Source organism: Drosophila pseudoobscura, chromosome 2 (genome assembly GCF_009870125.1).
Source record: "Drosophila pseudoobscura strain MV-25-SWS-2005 chromosome 2, UCI_Dpse_MV25, whole genome shotgun sequence".
NCBI lineage: Eukaryota > Metazoa > Arthropoda > Insecta > Diptera > Drosophilidae > Drosophila > Drosophila pseudoobscura.
In genome coordinates this window covers 22,312,913-22,335,618 of record NC_046679.1, presented here as the reverse complement: position 1 = coordinate 22,335,618, position 22,706 = coordinate 22,312,913, and the positions used below count along the sequence as shown (strand labels likewise).

The 22,706-nt window shown below is 42.4% G+C and overlaps 3 protein-coding genes across 4 annotated transcripts in view; 2 read left to right on the top strand and 1 right to left on the bottom strand.

Annotated features, from left to right (window-relative positions):
• Positions 1 to 62: 62 nt before the first annotated feature.
• On the top strand, positions 63 to 2,496 carry P58IPK (dnaJ homolog subfamily C member P58IPK). The gene is made up of 3 exons (XM_001359336.4): positions 63 to 606; positions 672 to 785; positions 849 to 2,496. The coding sequence occupies exons 1-3, from the start codon at positions 510 to 512 to the stop codon at positions 2,126 to 2,128; spliced, it is 1,491 nt and encodes a 496-aa protein (XP_001359373.1). The 5' UTR covers positions 63 to 509; the 3' UTR covers positions 2,129 to 2,496.
• A 66-nt stretch (positions 2,497 to 2,562) lies between these two features.
• bocks (bocksbeutel) lies at positions 2,563 to 4,065 on the bottom strand. Its single transcript, XM_001359335.4, has 2 exons — positions 4,049 to 4,065; positions 2,563 to 3,881 (listed from the first exon to the last, which is right to left on the bottom strand). The coding sequence occupies exon 2, from the start codon at positions 3,860 to 3,862 to the stop codon at positions 2,666 to 2,668; it is 1,197 nt and encodes a 398-aa protein (XP_001359372.3). The 5' UTR covers positions 3,863 to 3,881; positions 4,049 to 4,065; the 3' UTR covers positions 2,563 to 2,665.
• Positions 4,066 to 4,496: 431 nt separating this feature from the next.
• The window catches only part of LOC4802454 (uncharacterized), a 39,620-nt gene continuing 21,410 nt past the window's right edge, over positions 4,497 to 22,706 (top strand). For both annotated transcript variants that reach the window (XM_015182329.2, XM_003736691.3), the window contains exon 1: positions 4,497 to 5,327. The gene's annotated coding sequence lies outside the window, so the exon portion shown is untranslated. The remainder of the gene's footprint in view (positions 5,328 to 22,706) is intronic.

Here is a 22,706-nt window from a genome sequence, read left to right as displayed (position 1 = left end):
GAAACAGTATTAGTTTTCGTAGCTTAACAAAAGTTTAAATATAGGGTTTTTAATGCTGGGTTAAATGGGTTAACTTCATACTACCGCTGACTACACGTCAGTGTTTAGGTTTTAATATAGGCAAAAATAATAGGCGAAAAGTTCATCAGAAAATCGGTGGCTAGTCAGAAAATAATGCGGCGACGATGACCAATGGAGGCAAAAAGCGATTTGCATAACGATTAAATAACAGAATATACACAGCGGCCTGTGTTTCCAGCGAGCAAAGAGCACGAAAAAAGCGTCGTGCGGTTCCAAAATTATACCAAAAACGGACACAAAATCTATAAAGGCCGCACAACAACAACGCGGCAATCGTCGGAAAGGGGAGGGCAGGTGCAACGGTATAGATTAGCCACAACATCTGCCACGCTAGACACATCTGACGTGCGTGTCGTTTCGGACAGCAACTTCAAATCACGCCCACATCATCCGCACCCACCTGAGAGAGAGACAAGGTACACGTAGCTATGGCCTTGCCTTTAAGCGATCTACTTATGCTAGGCAGTGGTGAGAAGAGGCTTGCCGCCTGTGTGGTGCTGCTGCTCTTGGAGCTCTTCCTGGAAGGTGCGTATCATTTGTGTGTTTGTTTTGTCAACAACGGGTGTGATCCACGTCATTGTTTTATGCAGGCGCCGAGGCAGTGCCCAACCAGGCCGATATCGACAACCATCTGGAGTTGGGCAAAGAGTTCTTGGCCCGCGGACAGCTGTCGGATGCACTGACGCACTACCATGCGGCTGTCGGTGGGTGAATCGCTTACGATTTCTTTTGTGTCGAATGTTATTCATTTTGGGGAATCTTTGCAGAGGGCGATGCCAACAATTATCTGACGCTGTTCAAGCGGGGCACAGTCTATCTGGCCCTGGGCAAGACACGCTTTGCCATTCAGGACTTTAGTCGCGTCCTCGAGTTGAAGCCCGACTTCACGGCGGCACGTGCCCAACGCGGTCTAGTGCACATGAAGAGCGGCGAATACGAGCAGGCGCTGACAGACTTTAGTGTGGTGCTCCGGGAGGAGCCCAACAATGCTCTGGTCATTGAACAGTACTCGCGACTGGAGCCGGCCAACGAGCAGTGGCATAATGTGCAGCATCATGTTGCCCATGGCGACTATCACAATGCCATTAATTTGATCACACAGCTTCTGGAGCTGTCGCCTTGGTCGGTGCCGTTCCGGCAGACACGCTCCGATCTCTACATTAAGGTAAACGATGCTATCGCAGCCATTTCCGACCTCAGGCAGGTGAACCGCCTGACCCAGGACAGCACGGAGGGGCACTACAACATTGCCAAGCTGCTGTACACGATTGGACATGCCCCCAATGCCTTGAAGGAGATACGCGAGTGCCTGAAATTCGATCCAGAGCACAAGCTGTGTTTCCCCTTCTACAAGAAGCTGCGAAAGGTGGAGAAGCAGCTGACGAATGCCGAGCAGGCCAAGGAGGAGAAACAGTTCTCCGACTGCATAGCCGCTGGCGAGGCGGTGCTCAAGCACGAGCCCGAGGAGACCATGATACGATACGAGGCGCACAAGATTCTCTGCAATTGCTACACTGGCGACGAGGAGTTTGGCAAGGCGCTGACACAGTGCAAGGAAGCGCTGGATATCATGAAGGACGCCCAAGTGTACTGTGATCGTGCCGAGGCTCTGATCGGCACCGAAATGTATGATGATGCCATACACTCGTTCCAGGCAGCCCTCGAGCTGGACGAGAACAGCCAGCGGGCCAAGGAAGGTATACAGAAGGCCAAGAAGCTGCAGAAGCAGGCCGAGCGCAGGGACTACTACAAGATACTGGGCGTAAAGCGCACGGCCAACAAGCAAGAGATTGTCAAGGCGTACCGCAAGGCGGCCCAGAAATGGCATCCGGACAACTTCAGGGACGAGGAGAAGAAGGTGGCCGAAAAGAAGTTCATTGATATCGCAGCGGCCAAGGAGGTACTTACAGATCCCGAGAAGCGGCGCCAGTTTGACGAAGGCGAGGATCCCCTGGACCCTGAGGCGAACCAGCGTGGTGGTGGCCAGCATCCGTTTGCCCACTTCCAGCACGGATCGCCCTTCCAGTTCAAGTTCCACTTCAATTAGTCAGCCAGCGCCAGCGCCACTTAGCAGCCAGCCATTTGTGTCATTTGTTAAGAGTGATTCGTTTCTTTGTGATGTCCTTGCATCGCCGGCCCCCGCCCTCAAGCAGATCCTTACGATTTTACACAAAACTTGTTTTCCACTCTTGAATAGCGTGTAAATAGTAGAATAAAGATCCCTATCCCCTTGTTCCGATAAAACTCTTAAAACTGAAAGCAGAAACACACACAACAAAATGCAAAACACTGAACCTTTACATTTAATTAGTTTATTTAATACAAATAATTATAATGTAGTACATTTTTCTAATTATGTATAAAGCGGAAATCATAAGCAAAACAAGAAATAAAAGACTTGGCGATTGAACTCTAGCCCGTATCCGTATCCTGTGTCTGTAGTCTGGTCTGGAGTTTCTTAAGGAAACAAAATGCACGCAATTATTTATTCGTCTTTGAACGAAAGCCCGTTTATTTTTTAATATTTGAATGCAAGTCTTTTTGTAATAATTATTATATTAGTCTGAAACGTTCAAGATACACCTCAAACAGCGGGCGTCAGGACCACATACAGCATAGTAACCACCATCACAGCCACACACAGGAGGAAATAAAACTTGAGATGATACTGACGATCCAGAGAGCGGAATGCCTCACGGAAGTGTGTCATGGGCGACACCTGTCCTGGCTTCTGCTTGGCTGACAGTGTTGGGCGTGCTAGTGGCGATGAGCGTGCTCGCGACAGATGGCTGCCTCGTAGCTGAGGCTCCTCCGCCTCCGATTCGCTGTCGGTTTCCATGGGATGAGCGTTGTTGTCCGGTTGATCGTAGAACTGGTTCAGTGTCGGATAGAGTGTGTTTATGGAGGTTCTCGGTTGGAGTGGCTGTCTAAAGCCAGTAGTTGACCCGCTTTGGCGCTGACGTGGTTGAGTTGCAGCCACTTCACCAAAAGGCTTGGCCGAGCCGCTGAATGTGTGCCGTGGGCCAGCATCCTCTTGATAGCTGGTCGAGTTCAGTTGTGTCTGTACGTTCTGTGTTTTAGAGAGAGCATCCAGATCCAGGTACATGGGGCGTCTGTAGGGTTGATCGAGGCGCGGCATGTAGCTGGGCAATGTGTTTAGAGGCGCACGCTCATAGTTGTGGCTTTTGGGTATGTCCATCTCCTGCCGTTCATCAAGCGGTTGCTCCACCTCGCGTGTGTAGGATGTGGTCAGCACTCCAGACTTGTTCAACGAGACATTCTTGCGATTGGGTGGCGTTTGCGGCAAATTCGAGTACCGGACTGGCGAATCCACAACATGGAAATCATCGTCCTCCGACTGGGAGCCCACATCCGAGACGGTAGTTGTGGTCTCTACTGAGCGCCCCGAGACGGATATGTTGTCCAGGCCATAGGCAATCGTGCGACGACCAGAATGAGCGCTCTGGTTGTTGTTGTTGTTGCTGCTGAAGCTGCTGTTGCCACTGCGACTTGGACTTTTACCTGCTGTGCGACCCACGTTTTCCGCAGCGGGCGTCACCTTGCTGCCGTGTATGGTTTCACGCCTAGGAGCCGTCTTCTTTGTAGCTGAAGCAGCAGTTTTGCCTTTGTTCAAAGGCAAGCCCAAGATCGTTGCGCGCAAACGACGAGTGATGACATTGCGAGTGCTATCAGTCACCGGGATGTCGGGCAGGCCATGCTCCAAGCATTTGGCCAGCAGCTCCTTTTTGGAGAGTGTGTCCAAGTACGAGAGGTCCGACATATTTACAAAAGTTGCGAAACTAAAACGAAAAACAAAAATAGAAATATGACGACTTCTTTCAAAACTAACTTAGCCCACGTAAGCCCCCTCTATTTAAACAATTCAATGACTTGAGGCAAATGGCAGAAAATATTACAAATTGTAAATTCTTTTTGAAAATCTATGCTATCTTTCCTCTGAACTTACAATTACGTTATCTTTCACCTAAACTGCTCTAAAATGATTCGATTTTCATTATTGTCGGTGGAGTGTTAAAATACCCCCTTGGTCTACAGTGGGTTAATCGTTCTCAGTCAAGCGAAAAATAATACTATACCGATATACCATAAAATCACCTCAATTTAGACGTCAAAATGTGCAGAAATATACCGAAAATGGTCACACATTGATCAAGTGCGGCTGTATTGCGGCATACCTAATATTGTTATACCATGCGGTCAAGTGCCTACCGTTTATCGTTTATTTGTTTATTTGGTTTTTCTTATTTGTGACGTGAAACAACAGAAAAATAATATTAGTTTTCGCCAAACACTCAGAAAAGTAGTTCCTTTGATGATATATTCTGCAAAAATATCCAAGCTAATATATTCACCAGACCAAAAAATTAATCGATAGATGTATCGAATATATTTAACATCGCTAGCATGGAGTAAACAAACAAAACAATCGGAATTTTCAAACGAAAAGGTTGTGTCGCGGCGCGTTGTCTTTTTCTCGACGCGCAACAGGTGTTTAATTACAAACAACACGCTCAATTAAATTGAAATAAACGCCGCGTGCAAAGTGCTGTTACAAGCCAAAGAAAACTAAGCAGAAATAAGTATAAAGAAGCGAAGGCAAACGCCACAAAACGGCAGGCGCATCCGAAAAGCCAACACCTGTTTGCCTGCATTCCTGTGCCTGTACGAATCCTCCTGGTACTGCGCTTGCGTGTGGTGTGTTTTGTTCGGGAATGGTTTTTTGTTATGTTAAATTGTGCGCTTAGGATTTTCGTTTAAATTTGAATCTTTTAACAATTTGCTGGATGAAACATTGCAACATTTTTCCAAAAGTTTTCCCTACAAACTCGACTCGACTCGCGTCTGCGTAAAAGAAACAACAAAAGCGATGGCAACAGCAACAGCAACAGCATAAACATAAGCCCAAAAACCGGTTAATACGAATACAGCCAAGCCATCAAGAAGCAGCCCAAGAAAACGGCGCCCCCCATAAAAGAGCAAGGCAATACGATAACAATAAAACCCGACGAAGAAAGAGGAAATCCATCGATTTTGGCTTTGGCCCCCAAGGAATTCCATATAGTAATTGTGTTATTCTTTGTTTTCGCGTGTGGTACAGTGGATACAGATACAGCCTTATCGCTCCGATCGAATCGAAAGTGACCGGAATAATTGTCGAAACTCTTTCGCGTGGCCTTTTTTAAGGCCCTTTCTTATCGCGAGCAGAACAACAACAGCCTCGTCAGGTGGGTAATAAATTTACACACATCGTCCCCCAATATCAACTGCAGTCTATTGTGCTTTAAATATATTTGGGGCACGTGAGGCAGTCCATAATGATAAGGCTATAGCCAATAAATAAACGCAATTCCTGCAGAAACCAGAGCATTTTTGGAGGGGGGTCAATTCCCCAGAGTTTGGTCAACGCAAGTCCACAAAAAATGAAAATGATAAGACTATTACCAAAAAAAAAAAACTATTTCTAAAGTGTCTAGACTATAGTGTATGTTGCCCCATTTTCCTAGTGCCGCCTATTGTGGCTCACCGTTTAAATATAGAACATCTTGACTTTGGCTCACGTGAGCCAGTCCATAAAGTCCATAAAGTACTTGTAGTATGGCCGATAAAGATAAGCCCAAAGGCTGAAAGATTACCTTAATCCCTGAACTACTAATAGACCAACAAACCATATTCGGTGGAGGCCCAGTTCATTGACACAACCTTTAAGCAAAACATTGTTTTGAACCTCAACGTCAACTTTCACTGAATGCGCCGGGGCACAGGCCCAGGCACACGGCACTCCAAAAAGCGGCATAAATCAACAACCACAGCAAAGGCAATAACAACAAAAATACAAAAAAATGTTGTAAATGCCAAAATTGAAATGCAGCCTCAAGTTAATAAAATCAAATTTGTTGCTCAGGTTGTTGGTGGCTTGTTTGCTTTTGCTTTTGTTTTATCTTATGTTACTATTTATATAAGCCATGGTTAATTTTCCACGAGCATCATTAAACAACAAATTGAGGCACACGAGAAGATGATTATGAGATAATCAGTAAATTGCACAAGACCCAATGGAGTCATCAGAGTCATTGAGTGTGGATTGGATCAGAGTGGATTGTGGATTGGAGTGCTGTGGAGTGGAGTGGCGACTGACGTCGAGAAAGAGACTAAATTGAATGAAAATTATGATATATCTGTCTGGAGAGAGAGAGAGACTAAATTAAATGATTTATCTACTGAATTGGTTAGAGATTGGAGCGGGAAAATCTTTGAAATGGTATCCCTCTATTCCGGCACATTTCCCAATATTACAACGAATGAATGACTCACGCTCCCGCTCTCCCCCTGGAGTGCATTACTCAGATTCGGAGACCAGACCTGTATTGTGTCTCCTGCCGCCCCTCTCCCACTCCCAAACACAAGACAAAATTCCAATTTCATGAAAAACAAAATGCCAAATATTCCCACCAAAAATATGCACAAATCCCAAAGCAACAACAACACGTTTATAAAAACACAACAACAAAACTATGCACATGGAAAGAAAAACAACGTTATATAAAAAACACGTTCAAAACCCAAACCGCATTTGCCTTTAGAGACAGAGAGAGAGATAGAGGGAGAGGGAGAGCGAGAGAGCGAGAGAGAGACGTTGGTGGATGCGAGATGGCCAGATCAAGTGGGTTAAATGGGCGGGAGCGGGAGAGGCATAGGGAGGCATGGAGGGGTGTGTGTGTGTGTGTGTTCGCTCACTTTGAGCCACGCTTCAATTGCAAATGCGCCCCAAGTAAGCCAAGTTAACAGAAAAACAAAAACAAGATCTAAATGGCTTTTGATTTTGAAGCGAAACTATGAATACTCTTGTCCGAAAGATAATTTCTTTGTTTGTGCAGATCTGATCAGGAAAATGAGGGAATATACATAGGACAGAGTGGTTTTGAATGCTCTGCAGTCTGCAGAAGAAGATAGAGGGTCAACCAAAGATCTAACCAAAGGCCTAACTATACGGGGATCTACTACACAATCCTACAATCGAGGTCCACTATAGTCTTATGCTTAAAACTTGGGATACGGGATAGGTAGCAGCCATAGCTGCTGGGTCCTTTGGTTAGAAGTAACCGACTCCAGACTTTGTAAAGTTCGAGCTATAGAAGGGTACAATCAGTTTATATGGTTCTTCCATGAAGAACCTTCTTTCCAAAGGAAGATGGCTTTGCCTTCGCCTCCACAGAATGGCTATACCCCTCTATGGAGAGGGTATGACTCTCGTAAAAAGCATTGACGCAGATACGCGCTGTTTTACCAGTTGCTGTGATGTTGTTGTAATTGTAAATTCTACAGGTTTCTCGATACATATATATATATACCATACCATATCGTGTGCATGTGGATGTGTGGCACGTATGTTTGTTGGCTTGGTCTGGTTTGCCTGCATGTGTTGTAGCTGTTGTTGCCTTAATGGTGCACATACAAGCAACAACAACAAGATCGCTCTGCAATTTTACGCCAAAGCTAAAAAGTCGACCGATCGAGCCGCAATCGAAACGATCAACAGAGTGATCTGAAGGCAAAAGCATGGTATGGGGGGATTACGATGGGGAGGAAGCAGAGCTCCAGCGAGTGGAGGAGGCGAGGTTGTGGGGGCTGTGATTGTGGGGTGACAAGGAGAGGCCAATACATTCGTAGGCCACTTATCAAGTGGAATGGGATCTAAATCGGGAATTCTTTCAAGCTTTCGGCACATTTTAGGATTAGATCCAACTTTTATACGCGGAAAATTCGTTTCCGTGTAGGCTTTTGAATATCCTGAACAATGATTTCCATTCAAATAGATATCGGATTTTCTTTCCAAACTATATTTATCCACTCTAAAAAGCCACTTCCACTGTGCAGCCCCAAAACGTTGCAATATGCCGCCGAGTAGCCCCACAACCGTCTCCCAAATGCTTGGCCAACTTGGCGTTCATTTCAGCCTGGCTTTTTCGTACTCGCATTCGCATTCGCATTCGTACTCGTAATTGTTTCATGAAAAACTGGCCAACACTCCACTCCACTCCACTCCAGTGGCTATGGCTATGGCGGGACGGGGAGTAGTATCTGCCTTCTCTCTCCAACTCCAAACAGGTGCGCAATATTTTTTTGGTTTTCTGGTTTTTGTTTTTGGCGACTCCGACTTCGAGTTGGATTTTGGGGCCAACAGTTTTTCAATTTTAATTATGGTTTATGTGTCGCCTTACGAACACGAACACGAAAACGGCATTCGACAATCGGTGATCGGTGATCGGCATATACTTATCCAATAAGCGGTATATATATATGTATGTATGTGTAATCCATATGAATATATAGCCCAATGCCTTTAATGGACCTCAAGCGTTACAAGGTTGCCGCTCCGAGGAGGAGAGTGACATGAACCGGAGGAGACAGAGACAGAGACAGAGACAGGCCACGCCACGGCACGCCGGGGCGACATTGAGGTTACCTGGTAATTGTGAATGAATGCCTGGCCACCACTGCCTTCTGGGCGGATCGGTTCGGTTCGGATCGATCGGTCGGAATGGAAGTTGCAGTTGGGGGACCCAGAGAGCCGGAGAGCTAGAGAGAGTGCCGCTTGGAATGGCTAAGAGTTATTGGAGTGGAAACCAGCAACCCCTCCAGCAAAAAGTGGATTGCATTCAGGAATTTATAATTATTTAAGCCATGTCTTATCAGGAGGAAAAGTAACAATTACTCATCTGTTTTGATGCAAGACTTACTATGAGAACTGATTAAAATTGCAGGTGAATCATACAAAGAAAAGAGAGCTATAATTGTTATTAAAACTATGGCGATACCTTATATTCCTATGTAGGGATTTTTGGTAGATAGGTATTGAGAACTATATCTTAAGAGCAGGGTAACGATTGCCCAGGTCTTCTGTGGGCATACCAGAAGTACAGCGATATATCCAGATGGTGCAATACTCCCCTATAATAACCCTCTCTAAAAAGTAGAGGGTACCTCAGGCGAGTTTAATGCCTTCCCTCAAGTTTATCGTCGATCCCTCTCCATTACACATTACAACCGACAGGCGACATCACAGATCGCTCTCATCTTGTAAAACACAAACAATACAGAAGCACACAGAGATATCTCAACACTATCTGGTGACCCAAATTGAGTCATCAGATACAGATACGTACGTAGTGGCATCCCCATCGGAGGAGAGGAGAAGAGCAGAGCTGATGCCAGCTGATTCTAGCTGATTCACGGGGCTCTGGGGCTAATGTCAAGGCATCAGTCACACGGAGACTTAATAAATATTAGATTGCGGCAATCCAGCAGATACATACAAGCGATTGTATCTCGCAGTTGCAAGCGCACACACACGTGCTTTTCGCCTCAACAGCTGCAGTGTAATTTGTATCTGGCGGACACATTCCGTGCCCTGCATAAAAGCCGCCAGAAGAAGGCCTTAACTGTAACCTGGATGACATTTCGGAATGGTAGTGTACGAGTATCTGCCAGATACGTAAATGCAATGCACGCACCAATCGCACAATCACAAACAGATGCCGATACACACACTCTTCTGGCCTTATTAATATTTATCAATTTGTTATTTAACTCGTTTCGGAATATCTTTCGCTGAGGCAACGTCTTTTTGTCTCCTCCCGAAATTAGCATAAAGCCGTACAAAAGATACATATGTATATACATATGTATGTACTCTCGCAAGATTAAAACTTGACTCGTTTGAAATTTTTGGTTTTGTTTGGTTTTGTTTTCCTTTGGAGGCACTTTTCGCCCGTTGTTGTTGTTTGCTTTTGGCTTTGGGCTTTTGTTTTTGCTCTTAAATTGCCAATTTGACCTTATTAAGTGTATGATTTGGTAAATGCCTTGCGTGCGTCGTTTAATTAATTGATTTGTTGATGAACTGAAGCTGAAATTCCATTTTGTGCCGATAAATATATCTAATTCCCCACCGCCGAAGCGTGTCACGTCGTTTATAACTGCATTTCTTGGTAGAATGCAAGCCGCAGGGCTAGTTGGAGGAACTTGGATTAGTAAATCGGCTTTCTATCGCTCACAGAAGCCCCGCAGCTGGCAGCTGTTCGTAAATGGCGATGGTTTTTTGTTGAAAATATTTGCATTGCGAAGCGTATGCTACGATATGGGTTACATCTCTCTCTCTGTACGATAGAACACGCCAATTATGACACGCTTTTCAAGATGATTGTTCTCCAAATATTTGCCAAAGGTAAAGCCCCCTCATTAGCTATATATTAAGGGTCTATTATAGATCTTTTCGAGTGCTGGAGTGCTCAAGTGGTACTTGTTATCAAAGCGGATGTGCGTGTGGGCTGGGATTATGTGGGAGATAAGCCCCCACAAATGCGATAGCCAAAGGAGAAAGTCCCAAGGTCGCAAAGAAAATTAAGCATTCTCCAATAATTAGGTTTATCGCAAAAAAAAAATATTGTACAATCAGCGGAAATGCAAAGGAAATTAGTTTACTCTTCCAAAAAAATATCCAAACAAAATAGAACATTTTTACATAAAGAAAAGTTGGGATAGCACTCCATCGAATAATCTCCCGCATCCTCGAATACGAGGGGACTCCGGAAAGCGTTCTTTAAGATTGCAAATGCGGGAAAGTACATATTGTTCTTTGAACATATTCTGCGGAAAATAGGGGTTTTTAAACCAAAGAAACGAAAAGAACTTCTAACAAAATAGGGGCTTCCATTCACCTATGCGTTCCACTGGGATGGCGATTCCCACGTTCACGGGTGACTGCCGCGCGATTCCGCCAAAAATCGTAACAGGTGTAGCAATACTTTTGCCTAAAAAATTATACAAAATAATGTTAGAAAATTACGCATATAAAAAAATACATTTATTTATTGGATAAAATAATTTTTCCATCAATTTTTTTGCATTGGAATTGCTCTCAAAACAGCAGTAAACTGAAAAAGTTATTGCTGTGCAATTACTTAAGTGCGGCACTGTACGTGTGTGCGTCTAGATCCGTGTGGCCGTTCACTTATGGGAAATTCGTGCAGCGAGTGCCATTCAAATAATTCGATGTGGATTAAAAGTTGGAAGTCTTCTTTTAGAGATGATGAACCCGTTCTCTTCTGGGAAATTTGTGCAGAGCACCATGCCATGGGTTCCTATAGTCTTATAGGTCGAAAGCAAATCTGGAATGCACTACAGTGAAAGATGTGTACCTCTAAAAATAAAACTTTGTCGTAAAGAGTGCCGATAAGATGGCGTACTGTACATTTGCTGGATAAGATTCCCCTATTACGCATTTGCTGAAGCCTTCCCTACTGATAAGGCTCCCAGATAAGGCTTAGGATATCATCTAATACGAGTCTAATCTGCTTTAGTTTTGTTTCTTACTTTCTTTCGTAACTCTTCGAAGCGAATGTGATTCATTTTTATGCCACTGCCATAGAGATACAATCCATCTACTGTTTTGAGTCGAAAGTTTTCACTACTATTTCTTCACTGCGGAAGAGGCGGAAAAAGTACTGGGTACTGGGGTTACTGGGGGTACTGCCTGCTCCATTACGCACAATTGTGTGGCCTGCCCTGCATCCTCCTTCATTATTATTATGGTTGGAAAATAATGGAAAAAGAAACACAGCATTTCCCAGCAATTTGTCATTGTTTGATTTTTCTCTTAACTCTCTTTTTTTTTTTTTTGGGGGGTATTTGATTGCTTTATTTCAGTTTACAACGCAAATTGGTGGCTTTTGGCATTGTCTATGGATGGATAGGTGGACCGTGATACTTCCTGCCTCTGCTCTGCTCTGCCATGGCTAATTATGAACAATCAGAGAGCAGCAACTGGAAGACAGGGGGTACTGTCTGGAACTCGGCTTGTTGCTGCAGTTTGTTGCATGATTACATTTAATGGGCAAAGCCAAGCCAAAACATAATCATTTCGATTAAATAATCAGCTACTGAAGCGGACTGCAAGTCAAGTCTTCGCACATTTACACTGCCACCAGCCAAGAGCCACTAGCCAACAGCCACTAGCCACTAGCCACCAGCCACCAGCCACCAGGACAGGAGGAGTTTGCCTTGTTTGTAATTATGAAAGTTTTCTCCACTATCGTTTCTTGTTTTCTTCTTGAACGTTATGAACTCATTTGCGGCAGAGTCAAGTTTAGATGTGCAACAGGTAACAGGCAGCACTGAGTCAGAGACAGAGACTCCACTCCAGACCTGGAGTCTCTCGGACTCATTTCATTCATAGCCACAAGCCATCGGAAGTGTTGCTCCGGCTGCTGCAGCTCCTGCTGTAGTGAAATGTTGTTGACCACAAAAGTGGCTTGAACCTGAAAACGCCTTGCAATGTGATACAAAAATGTTATTGCCACTCGATGCAGCAGCAGCGGCGGCATCAGGGGCAACAACAGCAACAATCTGAGACGAGTTTTACATCAATTTCCGCCGCTGCCGCTGCCGCTGGAAAGGTTAAAGACTTTGTGTCTCTCTCGTTTTCATAAAGGGAACGGAATGCTTTTTTCTGTCTATAATTTTAATCGAGCTTTAATGTGGCAATTGCCGTTTGATGGTGCCTCTAATTGAAAAAGGAAAAACTGGGGAAAAACATGATTACCGTGGGGAGGGCGATACCTGAGATATTCGTATATTTTGTATCTTTGAAGAACCTGAATCTTCGGCCATCCTCTCTTTTCGATCTGGAATGCGGGTAGCAGCCCTGCCAGATAGAATATAAAGATTCGGGCAGATAGATTGATGGATCAATCAGTCTCTATCAAGTGGAAAATTATGGAATTGAAAATGTTGACTTCCGTGAAATGTCTGAAATATTTCTAGCCCATTTATAAATCTCGGGCCCGTTTATGCTTTGTTTTCACGCGCTATTCTTTTTTTTTGTTTAAAACATTTGTTAAATAAACATAAAAAGCTAACACACACACACACACACACATTTTTGCCCGGGTCCGAGTATTTCCGTTGTTTGTGAGAGGTTTTTTTTTATATTTGTATTGTATTATTTGTTTAGTGGGATGTTGTTGTTTTTTCTCCTTTTGTGGTTCTTTTTATTTTTTTGCGGGTGTTCTGTTTTATTTTTTACTGCCTGATTTTTTTGTGGGTTAGCAAGCCAAACACTGAACCTTGAAAATTACTGTCTATTGCTGTTTTATTTTTTGCACAGCACATGTTTAAACCGTAATTTATGGACGCAATTTGTTTGGGTTTCTTGCGGCGATGAGAGAAGAGAGGCATTCGTTTAACCCATAAATATTCATCATATTTTAAGGGAAATTCCATTCCATCAAAAATGATGTATTGGCGTACAAATGTTCTCTTTTTGTCCACGAAATCTATATAGATATATGTGACAATACATCTAACAACTAAATAGGGAATACCCCTGATACAAATGTACCACATACGAGTATCTACTTTCCATGAACACCCTGTGCTATGAAGACCTTTACAATAAAATGAATAATACTATAATATAATATAATATAATACTATATCATAATCCCCAACATTTTACAGGAAATGGGGGAATTCGTAAGATTTTGAGGAGATTTTTATTCTATACTTTCTTAATTATTTCAAACATTTCCATTTATAATTCACACCGCTTCAAATGATTATTTTTTAAACCAACAAAAGTACCAAATACAAATGTTTTTTCATTAAATTTTCCGCTGTGTAGTTTCTTTATTCTATGGAAATTTACTTAATCTAAACAAATATTTGTTTATTTCCAAGAGAAATTGTGGTGATTCTAGCAATTAAATGTGGTATAAATTTCCATTCGGTTTGGCATTTTATGTTCATTTTTTATTAAACTTTGGCTAGGAAACCCTCAGTCTGTTGAGAAAGTTGAAAATTGAACCCAAATCTTGGCTGAACATAAATGTTTATCATTGGGCTCAAGGTCGTGACTAAATTGTATGTTTATTATACCCTTCTTGAGGGTATACTTATTTGAAACAGATTTTTGGAGTATTGAAAAGGAAATAGGATGAAACATATATAGTTTATTGAGTACAATAGTTGTTCAATGAGGTTTAGTCCCTTTCCTAAGTTATTTAATTATCCTGCATTCATTCGAGAAGTGGGAATCTATGGGAACACTATATAAACGTATCATATATCTGATACAAGATTTCAACCGAAAATTAATTATAAACTCGGAACCGAGTCGAATCCCACAACAAAATACATGTCGTGTGCACGATAAGATCGAACTGCAAGTGTATTAAATGCCTCGGCATTTGTTTTTGTTCGTTGAGAGCAAACATTTTTGCATCTCGTCAAACATAAATTGGGGTTGGGGTTTTCTGCAGCCCAACAAGCAACCAGTTTTTGAGGCTGCCTTTTGGGTGCGACATTTTGATTGATTTAAGTGTGGATTCGGCATCGGGAAAAAAAAACGAAGAAGCCACAAACTGCTTTTAGCCATGATTGCGCTGATTACGTGACTCTGTCAATTGATTTGTGTGCGCAAAATGGAAGACAAAAAGAGGCATGGAAGCCTCTGCTGGGCTAATGTCGGCCCGGCCTGGCCCATATGAATGAAATGCGGCCCAAAAGGCAGGCAGCAGCGGTGGCAATCGTGCAGCACACAACCAAACCAATTCGTGGCTAATTTTTCATGAAGGTTTTTCAATTGTCTGCTGGCCAAAGGCCTCAATTTGTTTTGTTGTGTGCATTGAATTTTTAATTTTTTTCTGTATATTTTTTATTTGTATTTTTTCTAGTAGCCATTTTGAATTTTTGTTTTTTTAATGCCAATTTATTTTATTTTTATTGCTTGAAAAATACACAATAATAGGAGACATATTGAGTGGAAATAAATGTAATTAAATGTACTTAAAAAAGGAAACAAGGGCCAATCATTTTATTAAATGGTGGAAAATATGATTATTCTTTATTGGTATTTGTTTTGTATATATTTCTATATATTTTTATTGCTTTGAAGTGGTGCTCATCGAACTATTGGCTGAAAGTTGTTTGTTTTAATTAAATCCTGAAAAAGTAATTAATACTGAATGAGTACATTAATAAATTAGAAATTTATAAAAAGAGATATTTTCATTATATTATATAACAATTATAACTAAATTATATGCCTGGAAAATGTATTAGTTTATATTTCTAGCCAATCAATTGAACCAATAATTGCTTCATCCATTTCACAATTGATCTATATATTTTGGTGGCTAACTACTGTATCTACAGATGTGCTAAACTGTCTGCCCAAATACGATTAGTTCAGTAAATCCCCCAAAATGTTCAGACACTTCTCGTATTCCTGCTAAAATAAAAAACCACAAAACCCGTCTGGAACCTTTCCACGAAACGCCAAATAATAAAAAACCTGTACGTAACGATGCTGCTGAATACTAAATTATGGCAAATGAGTAAAAAATATATACATATACAACGTAAAATATATTAAAAAGGAATAATCATTATAAATAAAAGCCACGTCGCAGGTATTCGAATTTATTACAAAACTCTCACAACTACTCGTAAATAAAGACAGAGACGCTCTTTGGTTGAAGCGATTCTAGGGGCAAAACCTGACGAGCATTAAGGCTGGAATTGCTCAAACAATTAGCTCGAAACGTATTTAAAGATGTTGGCGAATGGCAATAGACTAACAACAAACTATGAAATTGCCGCCATCTAAAGTTATTGCCAGATAAAATGTACTCGCCCCGTGCACTGAATAATTACTGCAAAGGCGGCGGCAGGCGAAGGGGTTGAAAATTACTGAATTGTACTAGGAAAATCAAAGAAAATGGCTAGAAATTATTCATTGGTGGTGGGGGTTTATCTGCCTTCTAGAGATCTGTAAGGGTAAGCCCTCTGGAATTTCTTAAAGTAAGAGATATTTGAGAAATGTGCCAGATATTGCCCATAGAAACACTCACAGAACTTTAAAGAAGTGGCTTTAAGAATGATTGTTACTCTCTCTATCTCTCTCCCAGTGTGGCTTAGCAATCAGAGGTGATCTGTACTCAAACAGAGAGCCGCAACACACCCCCTTTCTCTCTCTGTCTGTTAGATGGAGTTTCAATATATTTTCACTGTTATCTAGGCAGTTGTCCCCCGCCGACCCACTCTAAATCCGACTATCTCCACAATTATCAATGTGTCTGGCTGCCCGTCTATTCACCTGAGACTAACCCCCTTCTCCAACCAGCCCCCTGGCTACGGCTCTGTTCTCGTGCTATCGGCTCTATCAGATCACGCTCTCGACATATGATAGCTGATAAAAATAGTAGTACCCTCGGCACAGGCAGAAGCGTGTCGTGTCCTAGCATTTAATTGGATTTCTGTTACGTCCGCTCGTCCGATGTCCAAAGCAATTAGAGCTTAAGCGATATTTATCATTTTATTTTTAGCGACAACAATTTGAGGCTTCGTGTGAAGCTCGAATCACGCTTCAAATGAAGTCTCTTTCTAGCCGGAGGGCTATTTTTGGATCTTTAAAGCCGAAATCTTGAGAGTAGACGCACCGCAAAGCCCAGCCCCTGGGTACAAGGGGCAGCAGCAGGCCCCAATCGTTGGAGCATTAAGCGAGGAAACAATTGATTTCAATTTTAATTAACACCCACATGCACCGCCCCCGCCCCTGCCCTGTCGCATACAGTTTTAATTGCCACTTGGTCTTTGGTGGTCGAGGTTCGCTGAATCTTAACCCCCATCGTCCCCGGCCGTCCATCGAAGACGGAGTCAGCCAGCGGCACAAATTAATGAAAGGCATTACACAGAAGACGGATACGGAGGGTATCTGCACTCCCACCCCTTGGGGCAATGGTGGATCCCAGGGTTTATTTAACAATCTGTTTGCTGTCTAGATTTATACCTTTCCCATTCATATTCTGATGGTCCTTTGCTCATGATGATGTATAAGGGATTTTTGGGAGATTCCTGGATTTCTCCATTCAAATTGAAGCTCCGAAATTAACCCAAAAGTTTCTATAAGACACTGCCACATCTTGTAGCTTAAGATGGTAGAAAAACTAATATTGGGTAAGCCTCATGGCCTGCTTAGCCCCCCTGGGGTTGATCTGGAAGGCAGAGCCTCATCCTACCCTCGACTTTGATGGACTGCCTCTCCCTGGGAGGTGGTTAAGGAGCTTCAACTGGTCTTTTATTGGACTGTTTTTTGGTTTGTTGATCTTTCTCGTTCAGTGCACCTGGGAGGAGCACGGTGGCGGAGAGAGGGTTCTCCATAGGAACAATTATATCCTATATATAACAAAAAGTATCTGGATTTTTCCTGCCTGCCTAGCTTTTCAATATAAAGAAACAAAACGTTTATTCTTGACTTGTTCTGGCGGAAAGAGAGGCGGGTCTTGGTTTTACAATTAACAGAAACTGCGTGGGTTCTTACAGAAGTGCCACATGCCACATTTGGTGGCTACAAATGTAAAGCTGTAGGTGTTGATAGATTTATCATGGATGGATCCTGCGGGAGACTATAGTTTCTCGAGTTGAATAAATCTAAGCCCCTATCAAAAAAAATCTACAAACTTGTATCTTTGGAAACCATTCGATCTATATCGTTTTTATTGTATCTTTTGTTCTCTTTGCTATTTGCATAGTAAAATAATTTCATAAGAAATTCATTCATTCATTCGTTCATTCATTCATACGAACGCCTCCGCAGATTCCCCCATTGACTGCCACCCACTCAAACATATATGTATCTGTAGATACTGTCGTTTCTGTTTCTGTTTTTGCTTCAGTATTTTGTATGGTATTCTGCCGCCAGTTCCCTCTGGTCTCGGGCTCCCTTCCCTCTCTCTGGGGTCTGGTCATTGAAGTCACTTAAACTTGACCTTTATTTTCATTTATTGCTTATTACTGCACGTTGTGTGGCTTTGTATTCGGTTGTGTATAGTCTTTGTATTGTATTCTCCTCTGAATGGGCGCCACCCACTTGCACTTTGCATGGGCTTTTGTAGGGATCAGAGGCGTAGGCTGGAAATCAGGCAGGGGATGAAATATCTCTCACAGTGTGGCTTAGCAGCAGGGAGGTACCTAAGTATTTTCTTTTCCTAGGAAACGTCATAAAGAGCTCTCAAGTATACAAAATCGATATACAGCTGCAGCGGCAGGTTTCTGCTACAATGAAATCCAATAGCCGACTACACCTTTGAGCAGAACCCACATACAATGTATCTATCTATCTATCTATCTATCTACTGCCTCGGCACAGTCTCTGGCATGTTCTGTTCTGGTAATTTCCTCGTCATTATTGCGCAAACCGAACCGAACCGAGCCAAACTACGAGTATTACTAAATATTAGCATGGGGGGGAAATTAATATCTCTCTTTCTCCCCCTCCCCCTCCCTCCCTCTGGCAAATGTGGCGGGATCTGTTTGTTCGGTTATTACTCATTAAATATGCATCAGAATGGAATACAGAATTGCGCATAAATCACAGACCTGGGATGGGCCTTAGCTGTGGCTTTTCTTTCTTTCTTTTCACTTTGATATACGATCTCTCCGACGTATGATGATATATGAGCTGGCTATTAGTTTAGTTCTTAAATGAATCATCTGCTGTTGGGGTGTTGGAAAATTTACTATTGTCTTTCGACTGGCATCGATGAAATCCCACAGAACAGAAGAGGTGTCTGTCTCGAAGAACTCAAAGAATGGGGAAGCATGCCATAAAAATTCCGATACCAACTTGAATTTAATGTCGGTTTTTTTTTGGGTGTTTTGTTTGGCTTATTTGTTTCCTAAACTAAGCGTTAAAGCATTAAAACTACCAGTTAACTCTAGTGTCTAGACAGCGGAGGAGGAGTAGGAGGAGTTCTTAAAATCAGTTTGGAAAACCAGTTTTCAAATTAACACAAAAAGAGGCTTAGAAGAGGGCATTTCGGAAAACAAAAACCATGCATTCTTTGATCGGCTGGAAATGGAATTTATTTTGAATGCACATTGAGGGAGGGATATTTTGGGACTGGTTTTCAAGAGAGCGGTCTTTCTTCTCACCTTTTTGATGTTGGTAGCCGACAGAGTGGTAGGAGTCTGTCGCGTCTATGAGAATTTGATTTCTTATAATCAGATTCATGGAATTTGTGTGTGTTTTTAGGCGCGGCTTTGCCTCAGTGGAATGATCAATCAAGTGCAGCATCGGAGAGCCAGAGTCGGATACAGATTCAAATACAGAGTCGGAGGCACAGGCATGGGCACAGGCACGGGCAGATGAATACCTAATGAGTATGGGTTGACTCTTACACTCACACACAGGCGTACAGGCCCGTACCACTCAAACTGGTTTAATTGATTCAAATGATGTTCATGATGATGATGTTGAATGAATGACGTTTGTCTATCTGTCTGTCTGTCTGTCTATTCCAGCTTAGGCTTCAGCATCGGGGCTTCAGCTTTTGTTTGTGGCTTTTATACGGATTTCAGTAATATGTAAATCGATGCATGACAATCCACAAAACTTCCCCTCTCGGTAGCCCCTGGACACCATCCTCAGATCAAAATATATATATACAAATAAGAGACAATTCTCTGCAGTGGAGTGCCTCGACAATGAGGCTACTCATGGGGAGTCATTGAAATTAAGAACTACAGGAAAATCTAGTAGGAAATCTGGAAAAAGGAGAGTAGGAGGAATAGGAATGGTATGTGGAATAAAGGTCCTCTAAAGGGACTCTTTCTCTCCATGAATACATCACACCCTTGCATTCTGCAAGTACTGGGTATCTGGAAAATCACATGCAACAGTTGGATGTTGTTTGTTTTTGTTTTTGTTTCTGTTTTTTTCTGTTGTTGGTGGCGTGTCATGCAACGTTTTGTGCTCACCCTTTTATGGCTGCAATTGTGTATTTGTATTTATAATTGTCTCAGATGTAACCGCTCCCATCCTGAGTCTCCCACCCTCCCCCCCGCCCCCCCAACCATCGCATTGAGCACTTGTCAGTCAGGGGCATACCCTCCATCGGCATCGAAAATGTACTTTTGATGCTCTACCCAGAAAGGGTATTCAATCAGTGTATGAGTAAATACATTTTCAAATTTATTATTGTATCGACTATGATATCATTTCAATATCCAACAAATCTCTAATCGATCTGTGCAGAAACTTATCTTATAAAGATCACTAGAATATTTATGGCTATTGGATGTGAATGATTATAATAAAATTAGTATCTGCCATTAATTTAGTAGCTTTATTTGTTGTTTTCTATTTAGAGAATGTTGTATTCAAAACTTTGTCATATTGGATCAGTTGGGAACATTTCTGGCCTTAAACTTGGAGGTTTAATGGTGAAGACTAGATTTTAATTGTTTCAGACCAGTGTTTCAGGTTGAAAGAGGCCTTAATTCTCTGAAAAAACTGTCCCATAAGCGAAAGGACTCAAGCAAGGCACCCCTGAGCTTCTTTTGTAGCACTTGCTCAAGGAAAAACCATCACCTGAAGTCTCTCTTTGTGGTTCTCCCTTCCTATCTCTTCAATTGTGGCACTGCTGTGAATAAATATGGTTTTTTATTAAGATATCATGAGTAATGATTAGTAATAAGTGTATTAAATACTATTCCCCATTGAATTGGTGTCTATTTCAGTTGATAAAGATGTCAAACTTACTTGGGGACTGCTCTAGACTTTGAAGATAATTTATGAACTACTATTCTCAGCACCTTTGGAAAATTCCAACCCTCATAAGATAAGGAGGTTGGGACTTTGTTTAAAGTGTTCCAGAACTAATTTGAAACGAATCGCGTTCCACTTGAAGAAATAGTTCCCACAGAAAACCCTTGAAAATTCCCACAGTCTTGTGAGGAAGGGTATTCAAGCTTCGTTGCTTCGTTTCCCGATGGTTTTGTTGTATTTGCATTTGCCTGTTGGATATACACATGTAATACTCGTATTGTTGCGGTCAAAGTTGACTGACAGTTGCCCATGTGAATGTCAATTTGTGGCCAGACCCGGGCCCCTCTGGGCTTGCCCTCTTGGTTGACTCCAGTGTTGTTTTCCATTCAATTATTAAAATTAGCTCGCATTGCTAATTGTTGAAAGATGCAATTAGCCGGCACTGCGTACTCGGACAGAGATAGAAACAGAGACGGCGATGGCGACAGATATGAAGATACAGATAGCTGGGGATTGGGCGGTGTAAGGTTCGTAACCTGAAAGGTTGGGATATGCCCAGACTTTTGTCTCTCAATAGAGCTCTGGCTGCAGGTAGAGAGATTCTTTGTTGTGTGGCGTACGATAAGTACGATAGAAGACGAACCCACCCTCATAATTCGTGGACGGAAGTCGGGATCTGTCTGGCTCATAAATACCTAATCTTTATGGAGTTGGGAATCAAAGAACTTGACTTGTTTATGCTTCCTTTCGCTCCCACCTGACTCCGGCCACTAATTACTTGCCTCTTGGTCTTGGACATTCCTTCGGACAAGATCCAGGATAAGCAGACGAATCCTTAAGTCCAAAGAGCATTCAAATGCTAGAGGCAGACCACAGACGGAACCAACCGCAGGGGAACCTCCTGCCACAGGTAGAAACCACTAAATAAAATCATTAAAAATAATGAACGCACTTCCGTTGCAATTGTCGGGGGTCTTAGAACTTTACACAACATTAAAATGAGAGAGAGCGAGAGGGGGGGCCCCTGCTGGGGAATGCCGCACAAATTAAAAGGTAGAAGAGGCCTGATCCAAAACCGATCCCCAACTCGTTGTCGGACTCGTTGTTCGGGTGTCGTGAGTGCAATTACATGTGTAAGAACGAGAGCGAAACGGAAATAAAGCTCACTCTCTTCCCACCTCCAGACGCTCTAGAGCCCGAGCCCGAGACGTCGTCTGTCGATAAAAAACAAAGGCACTCACTCGCTGGGTTACTTGATTGTGGGGGCTGGACGACACATATAAATTATCAACGATGCAGCCCCAGACCCAGACCGAGACCCAGAGCTAGAGCCGGAGCCAGTGCCAGACCTGCCCAGGCCTGTTCTTTGCTAGTTATGCATACTCGTAGATATTCAGATACAGATACATGGCCTGGAAGGTTGGTCCGGCGATACAGGTACAGCCTACGCCAAAAACGACAAAACTCATCGTTTATGAAATTGGTTTATGGACCCCAAAAACTATTTAATGCTTTATTTGAATCGTGCGAGGAAAGTGTGCAACTAGAACATGTTCCAGTCGATGCTGTGGGGCTGAAGATCTGATAAAACTGGGAGAAGTGGGGAAAATCCTAAGACTAGAGGCAATCTTAAATATGAGTTGAGTGTTCCTATATAATACAGGCTAAGCCACACTGGAAGAGGGGGAGAAAAATGGTGCAAGCAAGGCCTGAGATTGTGTCCCATACAAAATTCATTTTCGACTTAAATAAATTTCCTAAGATCTAACCTTCATCAAAACTCAATTAATTTTGGACGTACAAATTAATATCCCACAAAAAGTTCAATAATATTGATTGATTCGTGATATTACAGCCGCTTTAAGCATTGTTTTAATTTGAAGTAAACAAACAAATAGACTGGGATATTTCCTAGGGTCATCCCAATGATTAATTGAAAGAAAATTCTTAATTCGAAAATTAATAATTTGTAAACGGAATGTCCGGAAGACCCCATACA